Source organism: Grus americana, chromosome Z, assembly GCF_028858705.1.
Source record: "Grus americana isolate bGruAme1 chromosome Z, bGruAme1.mat, whole genome shotgun sequence".
NCBI classification, from domain to species: Eukaryota; Metazoa; Chordata; class Aves; order Gruiformes; family Gruidae; genus Grus; species Grus americana.
This window is the reverse complement of record NC_072891.1, coordinates 10145354-10162556: the sequence shown is the minus strand read 5'-3', so window position 1 is coordinate 10162556 and position 17203 is coordinate 10145354. Positions and strand designations below refer to the sequence as shown.

Sequence of the window (17203 nt, the reverse complement as noted above, 5' to 3'; positions counted from 1 at the left end):
GTGGTGCGGCAAGGTGTTTTCGAGCAGCGCAACGGGAGAGTTGTCGTGACGAACGCCCGAAGCGTCAAGAGCAGCGGACCTCGGCCCAATCCAAGCGATCTCTGGCGTGCCTCTCCTTCGTAGAAGCATCGAGCGGTTTTTGGGTTGGGAGCGACCTTTAAAGGTCGCCTGGTCCACCCTGCCAGCAATGAGCATGGATATCTTCAACTCGATGGGGTTGCTCAGAGCCCCGTCCCACCCGACCTTGAATGTTTCTGGGGCTGGGGCATCGACCACCTCGTGGTTGGGGGGTGGGGGGTGGGCAACCTGTGCCGGCGCTTCGCCAGCCTCATGGTAAAACGTGTCTTCCTTCTCTCTGTTGCGAATCTCCCCCCGTTTTAGTTTAAACCCCTGAGCCCTTGTCCTATCGCTAGAGGCCCTGCTAAAAAGTCTGTCCCCATCTTTCTTGCGAGCCCCCCGTAAGTAGGGAAAGGCCGCCAGAAGGTGTCCCCGGCGCCTTCTCTTGTGCAGGCTGAAGAAGGCCAAGTCTCTCAGCCGGTCCTCGTCGGAGAGGTGTTCCACCCCTCTGACGGTGTTTGTGGCCCTGCTCTGGACCCGCTCCAACAGGCCCGTGTCTCCCTGGTACTGAGGGCTGGGGAGCTGCTGATCATCGGTCGGTCTGAAGCGGGGATGGGAGGTGGAAGATGCTGAGGAGACAAGGGCCGACGAGGTGCTTCTGAGGACGGTGGTTAAACCCTGGGAGAGGTTTTCCAGAGCGGTGGAGGACAGTGCCTCCTTGGGGAGGAGGCGCCCGAGAGAAGAGCGGGCACGGGCCGTGGCGAGCCCCTGTTTGGAGCGAGTAGGGGTTGAGTGGAGGTCGCTTCCCCCCACCCCAAAGGCTGGTTGGCGTGCTTCTGAGACGAGAGGCGCTGTTGAGCTTTTTGCCAGAGGCCTTTATTTTCTGTCGAATAAATAGGTGAATAAATAGATCGACGCCATTGTCAAAATAAATAGGCCGAGTTCCGTAATAAATAGGGGAGCAGTCAGGGGAGGCTCAGGGTGCAGGGCCGTTCTGTCAGGGGCTCCTGCCCCTGGGCGAGGGGAGGAGGCGGGAGGACAGAGGTGGGGAGGGATGGGGTGGCGGTCCAGAAGCGGTGGTGGGGGTGCGTGGGGCCGTTGGGCTAACTGCGCGTGTCGCGGGTGAGGCGGTGGAGGTGTTGTAAGCAGGCGCGAGCTTCAAGGCGGACGTGGTCCCAGGCGCAGGCGCTGTGGTTGTGGGCGTGGAGGAGGTCGTGGATGCGGCTGAAGTACTTGTCGATGCTGAGCAGCCGGTTGCGGGGCCCTTGCCTTTTGAAGCGCGTCCCGTTGGCTGGCAGGCATTGCTGGAGCTGCTGGATGTGGTGGTGGAGGTTGTTGAGGAGTAGGTGGCGTGCCTGGGCGTCCCAGTGGCGGGGGGTGCTGTGGCTGCTGAGGGTGTCGAAGAGGTGCTGGAGGATGTGGAGGGCGGTGGCGGCGCCTTGGTTCGTGTGGTTGTCGTGGAGGAGGGTGTCGGGGAAGGATGGCGGCTGCTGGTGGTGGCAGGGCTGTGGCGGGCTGGGAGCCATGGCCTGGAGGAGGTTGAGGCTGTCCCAGGTGAGGGTGGCGTGGCGTGGCCGCAGGTGGTGGCAGGCGAGGGCGGTGGCGAGAGCCGTCAGGAGGAGCAGGAGCGCCGGGGCGCCGTGCCGCGGGCAGGGCTGTGGGGTTGCGTGCGCAGCCATGGTGGGGCTGTGTGCGCTGCGTGGGTGGTGCTGGGCGGGAGCCTGGTCGGGCTTGGTGGCGGTGCGGGTGGGCGCTGTGCTTGGGGTGCTGCTAGGTGGCCGGCTTTATGCGGTGCCGCGGCTTTCCCTTCCTCGCTTTCCGATTGCAGCGAGTTTCTGGTTGCGTTCTCAGTTTTGGCTGGCGGCTGTGGTATTCTTGGGGAAGTGTGTTGGTGGGGCGGCCGTGCTTGGGGAGGGAGGGATGGCGGTCGGTGGCGGTGCTTTGCTGGTGGTGTGTTGGGGTTGGGTTGGCTGTAGTGGTTGAGTAGGGGATGCGAAAGCGCTGGCTGGGGCAGAGCCCTCGGGGGCAGCTGTGCCGGGGAGGGGTGTCAGGGTTTCCCTGTTGCTGCCTCTGTTGTGGGGCTGAAGTTTCCCTTCCTGGCCAAGTGTCTCTTTCCGTCTGTCGTGCCCTGGTGTTGGTTGTGGTCTGTTTTCCTTTTGCTTGTGGCTCGCCTTTGCTTTCATCTTAGCTGGTCTTTTCTGTTGGTGCTGGGAAGGGTTGTGATGTCACTTGGCAGAGCCCGGGGAGCCCTTATCCTGGAGCGAGGGCCTGGGGGTGGCGGCGGCGGCTTGCGAGGAGGTGGCTCTGGGTGTGGGCACGTGAGCATTGGATGTGTTGCTGGGTGGAGCTGCCCCGGCTCCGGTGTTTGGAGGCGGTGAGGTTGGGGAAGAAAGGCAGGAGGAAAGGCTTCAGGAAAAGGAGGAGGGAAGAGGGGAGAGTTCTGCTCCTCCTGCTGCCGGGGCTGTTGCCGGCAGCGCCGCGTTGGGTCCCTGGCTGCGGTGCCAGTCGTGTGCCCCGTAGCAGGGGTCTCGTTGTGTTTTCTCTGCCTCCTTGCCCGCCGAGGTGTCTGGAGAGCACAGAAGACAACGTGGCCCGTAAGCGAAGGGTCTAGCGTTTGGGACGGCCTGAGCCCCTGCGCCCCTAGAGGGAGGGGTGTCCAGGAGTCCTCTGGAGGTGGATCTGAGCCAGCTGATGGAGTTGTCGAAGGCCAGGGGGAGGAGGAGGTGGAGGTGTCAGTGGCTGAGGTTTTCAGGCCCCTTGCCAGAGCAAGCATGGCGTTCTGCTTGCCTGAGAGGTGCTGGCCCACGTGCTCGGTAAGCTTTTGGAGCAGGGGAAACGCGTGTGCGCTGGTGGTGGTGGTGGCGGCGGCGGCAAGGCGGTGGCAAGCTGGGAGCCACGGTCTTGCCAGGCAAGGCTGTGTCGGTGGATGCTGTGCTTGGGATGGTGGCAGAGCGCGCGGTGATTCGGCGTACCGAGGTGCCGTCGCTGCAGGAGGTAGGCTGATGTCGGAGGTGCGTGGCTGGAGCTTGCGTGCGTTGCCCTGGACTAGAATAGGTGGTGCGGCAAGGTGTTTTCGAGCAGCGCAACGGGAGAGTTGTCGTGACGAACGCCCGAAGCGTCAAGAGCAGCGGACCTCGGCCCAATCCAAGCGATCTCTGGCGTGCCTCTCCTTCGTAGAAGCATCGAGCGGTTTTAGGGTTGGGAGCGACCTTTAAAGGTCGCCTGGTCCACCCTGCCAGCAATGAGCATGGATATCTTCAACTCGATGGGGTTGCTCAGAGCCCCGTCCCACCCGACCTTGAATGTTTCTGGGGCTGGGGCATCGACCACCTCGTGGTTGGGGGGTGGGGGGTGGGCAACCTGTGCCGGCGCTTCGCCAGCCTCATGGTAAAACGTGTCTTCCTTCTCTCTGTTGCGAATCTCCCCCCGTTTTAGTTTAAACCCCTGAGCCCTTGTCCTATCGCTAGAGGCCCTGCTAAAAAGTCTGTCCCCATCTTTCTTGCGAGCCCCCTGTAAGTAGGGAAAGGCCGCCAGAAGGTGTCCCCGGCGCCTTCTCTTGTGCAGGCTGAAGAAGGCCAAGTCTCTCAGCCGGTCCTCGTCGGAGAGGTGTTCCACCCCTCTGACGGTGTTTGTGGCCCTGCTCTGGACCCGCTCCAACAGGCCCGTGTCTCCCTGGTACTGAGGGCTGGGGAGCTGCTGATCATCGGTCGGTCTGAAGCGGGGATGGGAGGTGGAAGATGCTGAGGAGACAAGGGCCGACGAGGTGCTTCTGAGGACGGTGGTTAAACCCTGGGAGAGGTTTTCCAGAGCGGTGGAGGACAGTGCCTCCTTGGGGAGGAGGCGCCCGAGAGAAGAGCGGGCACGGGCCGTGGCGAGCCCCTGTTTGGAGCGAGTAGGGGTTGAGTGGAGGTCGCTTCCCCCCACCCCAAAGGCTGGTTGGCGTGCTTCTGAGACGAGAGGCGCTGTTGAGCTTTTTGCCAGAGGCCTTTATTTTCTGTCGAATAAATAGGTGAATAAATAGATCGACGCCATTGTCAAATTAAATAGGCCGAGTTCCATAATAAATAGGGGAGCAGTCAGGGGAGGCTCAGGGTGCAGGGCCGTTCTGTCAGGGGCTCCTGCCCCTGGGCGAGGGGAGGAGGCGGGAGGACAGAGGTGGGGAGGGATTGGGTGGCGGTCCAGAAGCGGTGGTGGGGGTGCGTGGGGCCGTTGGGCTAACTGCGCGTGTCGCGGGTGAGGCGGTGGAGGTGTTGTAAGCAGGCGCGAGCTTCAAGGCGGACGTGGTCCCAGGCGCAGGCGCTGTGGTTGTGGGCGTGGAGGAGGTCGTGGATGCGGCTGAAGTACTTGTCGATGCTGAGCAGCCGGTTGCGGGGCCCTTGCCTTTTGAAGCGCGTCCCGTTGGCTGGCAGGCATTGCTGGAGCTGCTGGATGTGGTGGTGGAGGTTGTTGAGGAGTAGGTGGCGTGCCTGGGCGTCCCAGTGGCGGGGGGTGCTGTGGCTGCTGAGGGTGTCGAAGAGGTGCTGGAGGATGTGGAGGGCGGTGGCGGCGCCTTGGTTCGTGTGGTTGTCGTGGAGGAGGGTGTCGGGGAAGGATGGCGGCTGCTGGTGGTGGCAGGGCTGTGGCAGGCTGGGAGCCATGGCCTGGAGGAGGTTGAGGCTGTCCCAGGTGAGGGTGGCGTGGCGTGGCCGCAGGTGGTGGCAGGCGAGGGCGGTGGCGAGAGCCGTCAGGAGGAGCAGGAGCGCCGGGGCGCCGTGCCGCGGGCAGGGCTGTGGGGTTGCGTGCGCAGCCATGGTGGGGCTGTGTGCGCTGCGTGGGTGGTGCTGGGCGGGAGCCTGGTCGGGCTTGGTGGCGGTGCGGGTGGGCGCTGTGCTTGGGGTGCTGCTAGGTGGCCGGCTTTATGCGGTGCCGCGGCTTTCCCTTCCTCGCTTTCCGATTGCAGCGAGTTTCTGGTTGCGTTCTCAGTTTTGGCTGGCGGCTGTGGTATTCTTGGGGAAGTGTGTTGGTGGGGCGGCCGTGCTTGGGGAGGGAGGGATGGCGGTCGGTGGCGGTGCTTTGCTGGTGGTGTGTTGGGGTTGGGTTGGCTGTAGTGGTTGAGTAGGGGATGCGAAAGCGCTGGCTGGGGCAGAGCCCTCGGGGGCAGCTGTGCCGGGGAGGGGTGTCAGGGTTTCCCTGTTGCTGCCTCTGTTGTGGGGCTGAAGTTTCCCTTCCTGGCCAAGTGTCTCTTTCCGTCTGTCGTGCCCTGGTGTTGGTTGTGGTCTGTTTTCCTTTTGCTTGTGGCTCGCCTTTGCTTTCATCTTAGCTGGTCTTTTCTGTTGGTGCTGGGAAGGGTTGTGATGTCACTTGGCAGAGCCCGGGGAGCCCTTATCCTGGAGCGAGGGCCTGGGGGTGGCGGCGGCGGCTTGCGAGGAGGTGGCTCTGGGTGTGGGCACGTGAGCATTGGATGTGTTGCTGGGTGGAGCTGCCCCGGCTCCGGTGTTTGGAGGCGGTGAGGTTGGGGAAGAAAGGCAGGAGGAAAGGCTTCAGGAAAAGGAGGAGGGAAGAGGGGAGAGTTCTGCTCCTCCTGCTGCCGGGGCTGTTGCCGGCAGCGCCGCGTTGGGTCCCTGGCTGCGGTGCCAGTCGTGTGCCCCGTAGCAGGGGTCTCGTTGTGTTTTCTCTGCCTCCTTGCCCGCCGAGGTGTCTGGAGAGCACAGAAGACAACGTGGCCCGTAAGCGAAGGGTCTAGCGTTTGGGACGGCCTGAGCCCCTGCGCCCCTAGAGGGAGGGGTGTCCAGGAGTCCTCTGGAGGTGGATCTGAGCCAGCTGATGGAGTTGTCGAAGGCCAGGGGGAGGAGGAGGTGGAGGTGTCAGTGGCTGAGGTTTTCAGGCCCCTTGCCAGAGCAAGCATGGCGTTCTGCTTGCCTGAGAGGTGCTGGCCCACGTGCTCGGTAAGCTTTTGGAGCAGGGGAAACGCGTGTGCGCTGGTGGTGGTGGTGGCGGCGGCGGCAAGGCGGTGGCAAGCTGGGAGCCACGGTCTTGCCAGGCAAGGCTGTGTCGGTGGATGCTGTGCTTGGGATGGTGGCAGAGCGCGCGGTGATTCGGCGTACCGAGGTGCCGTCGCTGCAGGAGGTAGGCTGATGTCGGAGGTGCGTGGCTGGAGCTTGCGTGCGTTGCCCTGGACTAGAATAGGTGGTGCGGCAAGGTGTTTTCGAGCAGCGCAACGGGAGAGTTGTCGTGACGAACGCCCGAAGCGTCAAGAGCAGCGGACCTCGGCCCAATCCAAGCGATCTCTGGCGTGCCTCTCCTTCGTAGAAGCATCGAGCGGTTTTAGGGTTGGGAGCGACCTTTAAAGGTCGCCTGGTCCACCCTGCCAGCAATGAGCATGGATATCTTCAACTCGATGGGGTTGCTCAGAGCCCCGTCCCACCCGACCTTGAATGTTTCTGGGGCTGGGGCATCGACCACCTCGTGGTTGGGGGGTGGGGGGTGGGCAACCTGTGCCGGCGCTTCGCCAGCCTCATGGTAAAACGTGTCTTCCTTCTCTCTGTTGCGAATCTCCCCCCGTTTTAGTTTAAACCCCTGAGCCCTTGTCCTATCGCTAGAGGCCCTGCTAAAAAGTCTGTCCCCATCTTTCTTGCGAGCCCCCTGTAAGTAGGGAAAGGCCGCCAGAAGGTGTCCCCGGCGCCTTCTCTTGTGCAGGCTGAAGAAGGCCAAGTCTCTCAGCCGGTCCTCGTCGGAGAGGTGTTCCACCCCTCTGACGGTGTTTGTGGCCCTGCTCTGGACCCGCTCCAACAGGCCCGTGTCTCCCTGGTACTGAGGGCTGGGGAGCTGCTGATCATCGGTCGGTCTGAAGCGGGGATGGGAGGTGGAAGATGCTGAGGAGACAAGGGCCGACGAGGTGCTTCTGAGGACGGTGGTTAAACCCTGGGAGAGGTTTTCCAGAGCGGTGGAGGACAGTGCCTCCTTGGGGAGGAGGCGCCCGAGAGAAGAGCGGGCACGGGCCGTGGCGAGCCCCTGTTTGGAGCGAGTAGGGGTTGAGTGGAGGTCGCTTCCCCCCACCCCAAAGGCTGGTTGGCGTGCTTCTGAGACGAGAGGCGCTGTTGAGCTTTTTGCCAGAGGCCTTTATTTTCTGTCGAATAAATAGGTGAATAAATAGATCGACGCCATTGTCAAATTAAATAGGCCGAGTTCCATAATAAATAGGGGAGCAGTCAGGGGAGGCTCAGGGTGCAGGGCCGTTCTGTCAGGGGCTCCTGCCCCTGGGCGAGGGGAGGAGGCGGGAGGACAGAGGTGGGGAGGGATTGGGTGGCGGTCCAGAAGCGGTGGTGGGGGTGCGTGGGGCCGTTGGGCTAACTGCGCGTGTCGCGGGTGAGGCGGTGGAGGTGTTGTAAGCAGGCGCGAGCTTCAAGGCGGACGTGGTCCCAGGCGCAGGCGCTGTGGTTGTGGGCGTGGAGGAGGTCGTGGATGCGGCTGAAGTACTTGTCGATGCTGAGCAGCCGGTTGCGGGGCCCTTGCCTTTTGAAGCGCGTCCCGTTGGCTGGCAGGCATTGCTGGAGCTGCTGGATGTGGTGGTGGAGGTTGTTGAGGAGTAGGTGGCGTGCCTGGGCGTCCCAGTGGCGGGGGGTGCTGTGGCTGCTGAGGGTGTCGAAGAGGTGCTGGAGGATGTGGAGGGCGGTGGCGGCGCCTTGGTTCGTGTGGTTGTCGTGGAGGAGGGTGTCGGGGAAGGATGGCGGCTGCTGGTGGTGGCAGGGCTGTGGCAGGCTGGGAGCCATGGCCTGGAGGAGGTTGAGGCTGTCCCAGGTGAGGGTGGCGTGGCGTGGCCGCAGGTGGTGGCAGGCGAGGGCGGTGGCGAGAGCCGTCAGGAGGAGCAGGAGCGCCGGGGCGCCGTGCCGCGGGCAGGGCTGTGGGGTTGCGTGCGCAGCCATGGTGGGGCTGTGTGCGCTGCGTGGGTGGTGCTGGGCGGGAGCCTGGTCGGGCTTGGTGGCGGTGCGGGTGGGCGCTGTGCTTGGGGTGCTGCTAGGTGGCCGGCTTTATGCGGTGCCGCGGCTTTCCCTTCCTCGCTTTCCGATTGCAGCGAGTTTCTGGTTGCGTTCTCAGTTTTGGCTGGCGGCTGTGGTATTCTTGGGGAAGTGTGTTGGTGGGGCGGCCGTGCTTGGGGAGGGAGGGATGGCGGTCGGTGGCGGTGCTTTGCTGGTGGTGTGTTGGGGTTGGGTTGGCTGTAGTGGTTGAGTAGGGGATGCGAAAGCGCTGGCTGGGGCAGAGCCCTCGGGGGCAGCTGTGCCGGGGAGGGGTGTCAGGGTTTCCCTGTTGCTGCCTCTGTTGTGGGGCTGAAGTTTCCCTTCCTGGCCAAGTGTCTCTTTCCGTCTGTCGTGCCCTGGTGTTGGTTGTGGTCTGTTTTCCTTTTGCTTGTGGCTCGCCTTTGCTTTCATCTTAGCTGGTCTTTTCTGTTGGTGCTGGGAAGGGTTGTGATGTCACTTGGCAGAGCCCGGGGAGCCCTTATCCTGGAGCGAGGGCCTGGGGGTGGCGGCGGCGGCTTGCGAGGAGGTGGCTCTGGGTGTGGGCACGTGAGCATTGGATGTGTTGCTGGGTGGAGCTGCCCCGGCTCCGGTGTTTGGAGGCGGTGAGGTTGGGGAAGAAAGGCAGGAGGAAAGGCTTCAGGAAAAGGAGGAGGGAAGAGGGGAGAGTTCTGCTCCTCCTGCTGCCGGGGCTGTTGCCGGCAACGCCGCGTTGGGTCCCTGGCTGCGGTGCCAGTCGTGTGCCCCCGTAGCAGGGGTCTCGTTGTGTTTTCTCTGCCTCCTTGCCCGCCGAGGTGTCTGGAGAGCACAGAAGACAACGTGGCCCGTAAGCGAAGGGTCTAGCGTTTGGGACGGCCTGAGCCCCTGCGCCCCTAGAGGGAGGGGTGTCCAGGAGTCCTCTGGAGGTGGATCTGAGCCAGCTGATGGAGTTGTCGAAGGCCAGGGGGAGGAGGAGGTGGAGGTGTCAGTGGCTGAGGTTTTCAGGCCCCTTGCCAGAGCAAGCATGGCGTTCTGCTTGCCTGAGAGGCGCTGGCCCACGTGCTCGGTAAGCTTTTGGAGCAGGGGAAACGCGTGTGCGCTGGTGGTGGTGGTGGCGGCGGCGGCGGCAAGGCGGTGGCAAGCTGGGAGCCACGGTCTTGCCAGGCAAGGCTGTGTCGGTGGATGCTGTGCTTGGGATGGTGGCAGAGCGCGCGGTGATTCGGCGTACCGAGGTGCCGTCGCTGCAGGAGGTAGGCTGATGTCGGAGGTGCGTGGCTGGAGCTTGCGTGCGTTGCCCTGGACTAGAATAGGTGGTGCGGCAAGGTGTTTTCGAGCAGCGCAACGGGAGAGTTGTCGTGACGAACGCCCGAAGCGTCAAGAGCAGCGGACCTCGGCCCAATCCAAGCGATCTCTGGCGTGCCTCTCCTTCGTAGAAGCATCGAGCGGTTTTTGGGTTGGGAGCGACCTTTAAAGGTCGCCTGGTCCACCCTGCCAGCAATGAGCATGGATATCTTCAACTCGATGGGGTTGCTCAGAGCCCCGTCCCACCCGACCTTGAATGTTTCTGGGGCTGGGGCATCGACCACCTCGTGGTTGGGGGGGGGGGGGTGGGCAACCTGTGCCGGCGCTTCGCCAGCCTCATGGTAAAACGTGTCTTCCTTCTCTCTGTTGCGAATCTCCCCCCGTTTTAGTTTAAACCCCTGAGCCCTTGTCCTATCGCTAGAGGCCCTGCTAAAAAGTCTGTCCCCATCTTTCTTGCGAGCCCCCCGTAAGTAGGGAAAGGCCGCCAGAAGGTGTCCCCGGCGCCTTCTCTTGTGCAGGCTGAAGAAGGCCAAGTCTCTCAGCCGGTCCTCGTCGGAGAGGTGTTCCACCCCTCTGACGGTGTTTGTGGCCCTGCTCTGGACCCGCTCCAACAGGCCCGTGTCTCCCTGGTACTGAGGGCTGGGGAGCTGCTGATCATCGGTCGGTCTGAAGCGGGGATGGGAGGTGGAAGATGCTGAGGAGACAAGGGCCGACGAGGTGCTTCTGAGGACGGTGGTTAAACCCTGGGAGAGGTTTTCCAGAGCGGTGGAGGACAGTGCCTCCTTGGGGAGGAGGCGCCCGAGAGAAGAGCGGGCACGGGCCGTGGCGAGCCCCTGTTTGGAGCGAGTAGGGGTTGAGTGGAGGTCGCTTCCCCCCACCCCAAAGGCTGGTTGGCGTGCTTCTGAGACGAGAGGCGCTGTTGAGCTTTTTGCCAGAGGCCTTTATTTTCTGTCGAATAAATAGGTGAATAAATAGATCGACGCCATTGTCAAATTAAATAGGCCGAGTTCCATAATAAATAGGGGAGCAGTCAGGGGAGGCTCAGGGTGCAGGGCCGTTCTGTCAGGGGCTCCTGCCCCTGGGCGAGGGGAGGAGGCGGGAGGACAGAGGTGGGGAGGGATTGGGTGGCGGTCCAGAAGCGGTGGTGGGGGTGCGTGGGGCCGTTGGGCTAACTGCGCGTGTCGCGGGTGAGGCGGTGGAGGTGTTGTAAGCAGGCGCGAGCTTCAAGGCGGACGTGGTCCCAGGCGCAGGCGCTGTGGTTGTGGGCGTGGAGGAGGTCGTGGATGCGGCTGAAGTACTTGTCGATGCTGAGCAGCCGGTTGCGGGGCCCTTGCCTTTTGAAGCGCGTCCCGTTGGCTGGCAGGCATTGCTGGAGCTGCTGGATGTGGTGGTGGAGGTTGTTGAGGAGTAGGTGGCGTGCCTGGGCGTCCCAGTGGCGGGGGGTGCTGTGGCTGCTGAGGGTGTCGAAGAGGTGCTGGAGGATGTGGAGGGCGGTGGCGGCGCCTTGGTTCGTGTGGTTGTCGTGGAGGAGGGTGTCGGGGAAGGATGGCGGCTGCTGGTGGTGGCAGGGCTGTGGCGGGCTGGGAGCCATGGCCTGGAGGAGGTTGAGGCTGTCCCAGGTGAGGGTGGCGTGGCGTGGCCGCAGGTGGTGGCAGGCGAGGGCGGTGGCGAGAGCCGTCAGGAGGAGCAGGAGCGCCGGGGCGCCGTGCCGCGGGCAGGGCTGTGGGGTTGCGTGCGCAGCCATGGTGGGGCTGTGTGCGCTGCGTGGGTGGTGCTGGGCGGGAGCCTGGTCGGGCTTGGTGGCGGTGCGGGTGGGCGCTGTGCTTGGGGTGCTGCTAGGTGGCCGGCTTTATGCGGTGCCGCGGCTTTCCCTTCCTCGCTTTCCGATTGCAGCGAGTTTCTGGTTGCGTTCTCAGTTTTGGCTGGCGGCTGTGGTATTCTTGGGGAAGTGTGTTGGTGGGGCGGCCGTGCTTGGGGAGGGAGGGATGGCGGTCGGTGGCGGTGCTTTGCTGGTGGTGTGTTGGGGTTGGGTTGGCTGTAATGGTTGAGTAGGGGATGCCAATGTGCTCTTCCAGCGTTGCTGGTAACATGGGATTTTTTGTGGTTTTTTCTTTCCTTTTCCGCCATCTCTCATGGGTTTTTTTTTTCGGCTGAATTTCACTTCCTGGCTGCATCTTTTTTCCTTATGTAATAGTTCAGTATTGGTTGTGGGTTTTTCACTTTCGATATGTATTTCGTCAACATTTTCATACGAATATATTATTTATTTTATTTTTAAAATTTGTTATATTTTTTAAATTATGTACTTCTCAGCAGTCTTAGGATTTCTCTAAATCTCCTTTGAGGAGGTGGTTCTGGGTCTAAGCACTTGAGTACTTAATGTGTATTTATGAATTTGCCATAGTTCCATTTCTTCCCTTTCCTTAGTTTGAACCTCATTTTTATTGGGGACAAGAAGTCTTTTGTAATCTGCTTCTCATTGAACAATGAAGGAGACGCAGCCAGAAATATTTTTATATAGGATTATTTTTGCTTTTTTTGCCAGTTGAGGTATTTTTCATTTCCAGTATCTCATTGTGCTTTGCAGATGAAACGGTCTTCTGTGAATAGCTCCATTTTCCCAATTTCCAGTGTTTGCCTGTTGAAATGCCTGTGTCTTTTATTATGCCCTCTTACTACTGCAAGTTCTCACTTTCTCTTTCTTTTTTTTAAAAAAAATCATTGTTCATGCCTCTTTTCTTTCTATGTTTTAAATTCTTATTCAATGGTCTACTTTGCTTTGGAGGCATAAATTACAATTTGGTGCTGAGGTTAGATCATGTCAGAGGAGGTGGCTGATGGCCTGGTCTAGTGATGCTTTTGGATATATCTCCAGAAATGGACATCCTAGGACCTCTCTGATCCCTGTTCTGGTGTTTTATCACTTCCATGGTAACAATAATAATGGCGTTCTGCTTGCCTGAGAGGCGCTGGCCCACGTGCTCGGTAAGCTTTTGGAGCAGGGGAAACGCGTGTGCGCTGGTGGTTGCTGGGGCGGCGGCGGCAAGGCGGTGGCAAGCTGGGAGCCACGGTCTTGCCAGGCAAGGCTGTGTCGGTGGATGCTGTGCTTGGGATGGTGGCAGAGCGCGCGGTGATTCGGCGTACCGAGGTGCCGTCGCTGCAGGAGGTAGGCTGATGTCGGAGGTGCGTGGCTGGAGCTTGCGTGCGTTGCCCTGGACTAGAATAGGTGGTGCGGCAAGGTGTTTTCGAGCAGCGCAACGGGAGAGTTGTCGTGACGAACGCCCGAAGCGTCAAGAGCAGCGGACCTCGGCCCAATCCAAGCGATCTCTGGCGTGCTCTCCTTCGTAGAAGCACCGAGCGGTTTTTTGGGTTGGGAGCGACCTTTAAAGGTTGCCTGGTCCACCCTGCCAGCAATGAGCATGTATGCTCAACTCTATGGGGTTGGTCAGAGCCCAACCCGGGTTGTGGTGTTTGGGGCTGTAGCATCGAGCACCTACTGTGGTTGGGGTGGTGGGGGGTGTTTCCTGTGCCGGGCTTCGCCAGCTCTCATGGTAAAACGTGTCCTTCTCTCTGTTGCGAATCCCCCCCTGTTTGAGTTTAAACCTGAGCCCTTGTCCTATCGCTAGAGTGCCCTTGCTGAATGGTTGTTGCCATCTTTCTTGGAGTTGTCGTAAGCAGGGAAAGGGTTGCCAGAGAGGTGTCCCCGGCGCCTTTCTTGTGCAGTCAAGAAGGCCAAGTGTCTGCAGGGTCCTCGTCGGAGAGGTGTTGCACCCCTTGAGGTGTTTGTGGCGTGCTGTGGAGCCTTCCAACAGGGCAGGTCTTGGTAGGGAGGGCTGGGGAGCTGCTGATCATCGGTTGGTCTGCAAGCGGGGTCCTGGCAGTGGAGATGCTGAGGAGACAGGGCCGACGTGGTGCTTCTGAGGACGGTGGTTAAACCGTGGGAGAGGTTTTCCAGAGCGGTGGAGGACAGTGCCTCCTTGGGGAGGACCCGTCCGAGAGAGAGCGGGATGGCCATGGGAGCCCCTGTTTGGAGCGAGTAGGGGTTGAGTGGAGGTCGCTTCCCCCCACCCCAAAGGCTGGTTGGCGTGCTTCTGAGACGAGAGGCGCTGTTGAGCTTTTTCCCAGAGGCCTTTATTTTCTGTCGAATAAATAGGTGAATAAATACATCCACTCCTTGTCTAAATAATAGCACGAGTTCCATAATCCTTCCTTTCCAGCAGGGGGGCTGTGGGTGCAGGGCCGTTCTGCCAGGGGCTCCTGTCCCTGGGCGATCGGAGGAGCTGGAGGACAGAGGTGGGGAGGGATTGGGTGGCGGTCCTGAAGCGGTGGTGGGGGTGCATGCGGGTGGCTTTGGTAGAGGGCAGGAGTGGCTTGGCTTTTTATCCGCCGTATAAGTGTGTCCATGTACTGGAAGCAGGCGCGAGCTTCAAGGCGGACGTGGTCCCAGGCGCAGGCGCTGTGGTTGTGGGCACGGAGGAAGTCATGGATGCGGCTGAAGTACTTGTTGATGCTGAGCAGCCGGTTGCGGGGCCCTTGCCTTTTGAAGCGCGTCCCGTTGGCTGGCAGGCATTGCTGGAGCTGCTGGATGTGGTGGTGGAGGCTGTTGAGGAGTTGGTGGCGTGCCTGGGCGTCCCAGTGGCGGGGGGTGCTGTGGCTGCTGAGGGTGTCGAAGAGGTGCTGGAGGATGTGGAGGGCGGTGGCGGCGCCTTGGTTCGTGTGGTTGTCGTGGAGGAGGGTGTCGGGGAAGGATGGCGGCTGCTGGTGGTGGCAGGGCTGTGGCGGGCTGGGAGCCATGGCCTGGAGGAGGTTGAGGCTGTCCCAGGTGAGGGTGGCGTGGCGTGGCCGCAGGTGGTGGCAGGCGAGGGCGGTGGCGAGAGCCGTCAGGAGGAGCAGGAGCGCCGGGGCGCCGTGCCGCGGGCAGGGCTGTGGGGTTGCGTGCGCAGCCATGGTGGGGCTGTATGCGCTGCGTGGGTGGTGCTGGGCGGGAGCCTGGTCGGGCTTGGTGGCGGTGCGGGTGGGCGCTGTGCTTGGGGTGCTGCTAGGTGGCCGGCTTTATGCGGTGCCGCGGCTTTCCTTTCATCATCATCGTCCAGACTGAATTTTTCTGTTTCCATTTTCTGTTTTGCTTTCTGTTTACTTTCTCCTGTGGGCTTTTGTTGTACTTGCCGAAGTGTGAGCAGAAAGTGGCGCTGCCGTAGGGAAAGGGGAGCTGGTTCTTTCCCAGGGCTGCTGTCATGACGTGGGGGGAGCCCAGCTCCTGTGCTGTTATGGTTCAGTGGGGGGATATGAAAGCGTGGCGGCAGAAGCTTTTGGGGCAGCTGTGCTGGGGATGCATTTCCGAGTTTCCTTTTCATTTATTTTGTGACTTGTTTTCCTTTGGGTTTTATTTTCAAGCTTCTCTGCCTACCAACATCTATTTTTCTTATTTCATGCTCTGATATTATTTGTATAAATGAGTTAGTGCATGTTTTCCTTTATTTCTTATTGATAAATACTTCTAGTTTGTCAGTCGTCTTTTCCTTTCTAAATAGCATCTGCAGCTTTGCAGGTGGAAGAGCTTTTACTCTCTCTGCAAATATCTTGCAGAGTGTTTTTGGGGTTGTCTGTCACCTCACCACCACCCCCCGAAGTTATTTGTCCTCAATGTGTTGATATTTATAAATAAATGTATAAATATCACAAAGGATTTTTTGTCATAGATTCATGCAATGATTGTTATTTCTAGATTTTAGAGTTTTTATTGTGTTTTCAATTTGTTGTAGATACTGGGCAACATTAAATGTTGTAGAAATTAGGCAACATTAGGTGTTTGAGAGGCAGGAACTGGTGGGAATATTTGCCTTTGATTTGCCGGTCCGCTTGCATCTAGAAAGTGAAAGTGGGCAGAGCCCCAAGTGCATGTCGTCACTGCTTCCTGGGAAGCTTCAAGCAGCGAGAGGTTGCGGTGGCTGCTGATACAGAGAGAATAGGGGTTTCTCCTGGGGGGTGTGTCTGTGTGTGTTCTTTAATTTAACTCAACTTCTTCATGTGTATGTTAATGCTGTAAATTCTCATTTTTTTCTTTTTTTCTTTTTTCTTTTTTTTTTTTTTTAGTTTTTGCGTGTATTACATTGGGATAAGCTATCTTTTCTGTTAGTCTGTTGCAGGCTGCCTGTGTAGCAGAGATCTTATAAATGCCTTAGCTGGTGTGTGCGGTACCTAGCAAGCTGCTTGACAGAACTTAAATCTGTTACGTCAGATCACTTATCGTTTTTCAGTCCTTTTCTGTCTCACTTTTTGAGTCTATTGCTGATATTTCAGTTTTGACTTCAGGCACCTTCTCCTGCATGCTTTCTGTAGGTTAGGAAATACCCAGGGTGTTTGAAGAGCAGAGTATCTCTTCCGATGTTTTCCTGTGGGTGGGCTTGAAGTGCAAAAATAACTGACTTGCACTCATATTTTCTAATGATTTTTTGTTTTGAATATATATATGCACAGGTGTGCGGGATAGGGATATGCAATGCTGATGTAGTTTTCCCCCACCTGAGGGGCAGTGGGAATAATTGCAATCCTTAGACCCTGTTCTCATGTGGATTTGGTTATGTTATGGCCAGTTTATATAGGGGAAAATGCTAGTGTGTCAATTCCAGTTCATGTCCACCGAATGCTGTTCAGATCTCTTCTCCAAATCTGCTTTTTGTGACATTTTCTTTGGAAGGAGATAGGAGCACTGCTTTTGAATATACTGCTGGGACTCTAAATGCGAATTTAGCTGTGTTTTGTTAAGTGATTCATGCCAGAGTTAAGGTGGAATTCCCTGGGAAGGAAAGGAAAGGATGATGAAATATGGCACCTTTTCAAGTTACAGAAAGCACCTGCAATACTAAATCTTTGTTGTATTATTTCATGTTCAGTGATGGAGGATTGGGTGTAGGAAACAGAGGGATGATGCACAGAAATGCAACAAGGTGGAAAGTGCTGTCAGAAAGCATTTGAGGTGCTGGGGAATTTGCAGAGAGGGATATGAGGAAGGAGAATGTTTTTCCAGTGTTGGAGAATGTGTGGAAATGGATGTGTTAGTGGTTAAAGCATTAACTCTTGATGGATCAGAGGTGGTGATGAGTAAACCACGACAATTAGAAGGAGAAATGTTTAGAAGAGTACCAGCCCCACATGTGGAGCTCACCCAGAGAGGGAAAGGCAAACTTTTCTCTTATTCTCCCAAACTGAAGACAAAATGATGCTTTGGTTTTCCTGGCTTGTCCAGTCATCTCAGAGTGTGAGCTTTCTAGGGTGAGGACTGCCTTACCTTCCTGTGGAGGACCTAGTAGAATGACCTGTGGCAGTGGTCTCCACCTTATTTGATCACACACCCCAACAGTAAAAAATTTGTGAGCACTCGCCCCCAATATATTTTTATTTCTAAATTATATACATATATTACTGTACTAATGTGTGTGTTGTAAAACATACACAAAAATAAAAATTTAAAAAGGATGAGATAAGGGTTAAACAAACGCTTTTTTTATTATTAATAGTTCCAAAAACATTTTCTTCATGCACCCCATTGGATTGTTTTGCGCACTCCACTTTGGAGACTACTGATCTGAGGTCTCCTGTAACATAGTTTAAAAAAATTTTCCCATTATCAGGTAGTAACTCTTTTTCTCTTTTTTTTTTTTTTTTTTTAAAAATGTTTGTGCTGTTTTCCTAACTGACATTTCTGCTTTTAGAAAACGGGGCATAGTACTAGGATAAAACCTTTAGACTACATCCACATTGTGATTATGGTCCTAGCCTGACCCCAAATCTTTGGCCCCCAGTGGTCCGTTGCTCTCCCAGGCGCTGTCTCACTGGAAGATGACAGCTCAGACCTGAGGGTTGGGAGGGGAAAG

The 17203-nt window shown here is 58.1% G+C and overlaps 6 protein-coding genes across 16 annotated transcripts in view; 1 reads left to right on the top strand and 5 right to left on the bottom strand.

Annotated features, from left to right (window-relative positions):
- The window catches only part of UBAP2 (ubiquitin associated protein 2), a 127968-nt gene that overhangs the window by 102773 nt on the left and 7992 nt on the right, over positions 1-17203 (top strand). The gene's annotated exons all lie outside the window — the stretch shown is intronic.
- LOC129199962 (interferon-like) lies at positions 1161-1736 on the bottom strand. Its single transcript, XM_054811203.1, has one exon. It carries the CDS (start codon positions 1734-1736, stop codon positions 1161-1163), a length of 576 nt encoding a protein of 191 aa, XP_054667178.1.
- On the bottom strand, positions 4272-4847 carry LOC129199970 (interferon-like). Its single transcript, XM_054811212.1, has one exon. The coding sequence runs from the start codon at positions 4845-4847 to the stop codon at positions 4272-4274; it is 576 nt and encodes a 191-aa protein (XP_054667187.1).
- LOC129199969 (interferon-like) lies at positions 7383-7958 on the bottom strand. Its single transcript, XM_054811211.1, has one exon. The coding sequence runs from the start codon at positions 7956-7958 to the stop codon at positions 7383-7385; it is 576 nt and encodes a 191-aa protein (XP_054667186.1).
- LOC129199961 (interferon-like) lies at positions 10498-11073 on the bottom strand. Its single transcript, XM_054811202.1, has one exon. The coding sequence runs from the start codon at positions 11071-11073 to the stop codon at positions 10498-10500; it is 576 nt and encodes a 191-aa protein (XP_054667177.1).
- LOC129199071 (interferon-like) lies at positions 13461-14276 on the bottom strand. Its single transcript, XM_054808810.1, has one exon. It carries the CDS (start codon positions 14274-14276, stop codon positions 13461-13463), a length of 816 nt encoding a protein of 271 aa, XP_054664785.1.

What these genes read in the sequence shown, in the direction of transcription:
- LOC129199962 (XM_054811203.1), bottom strand. Translation starts at nt 1,736, where the DNA reads ATGGCTGCGCACGCAACCCCACAGCCCTGCCCGCGGCACGGCGCCCCG.
- LOC129199970 (XM_054811212.1), bottom strand. Translation starts at nt 4,847, where the DNA reads ATGGCTGCGCACGCAACCCCACAGCCCTGCCCGCGGCACGGCGCCCCG.
- LOC129199969 (XM_054811211.1), bottom strand. Translation starts at nt 7,958, where the DNA reads ATGGCTGCGCACGCAACCCCACAGCCCTGCCCGCGGCACGGCGCCCCG.
- LOC129199961 (XM_054811202.1), bottom strand. Translation starts at nt 11,073, where the DNA reads ATGGCTGCGCACGCAACCCCACAGCCCTGCCCGCGGCACGGCGCCCCG.
- LOC129199071 (XM_054808810.1), bottom strand. Translation starts at nt 14,276, where the DNA reads ATGGCTGCGCACGCAACCCCACAGCCCTGCCCGCGGCACGGCGCCCCG.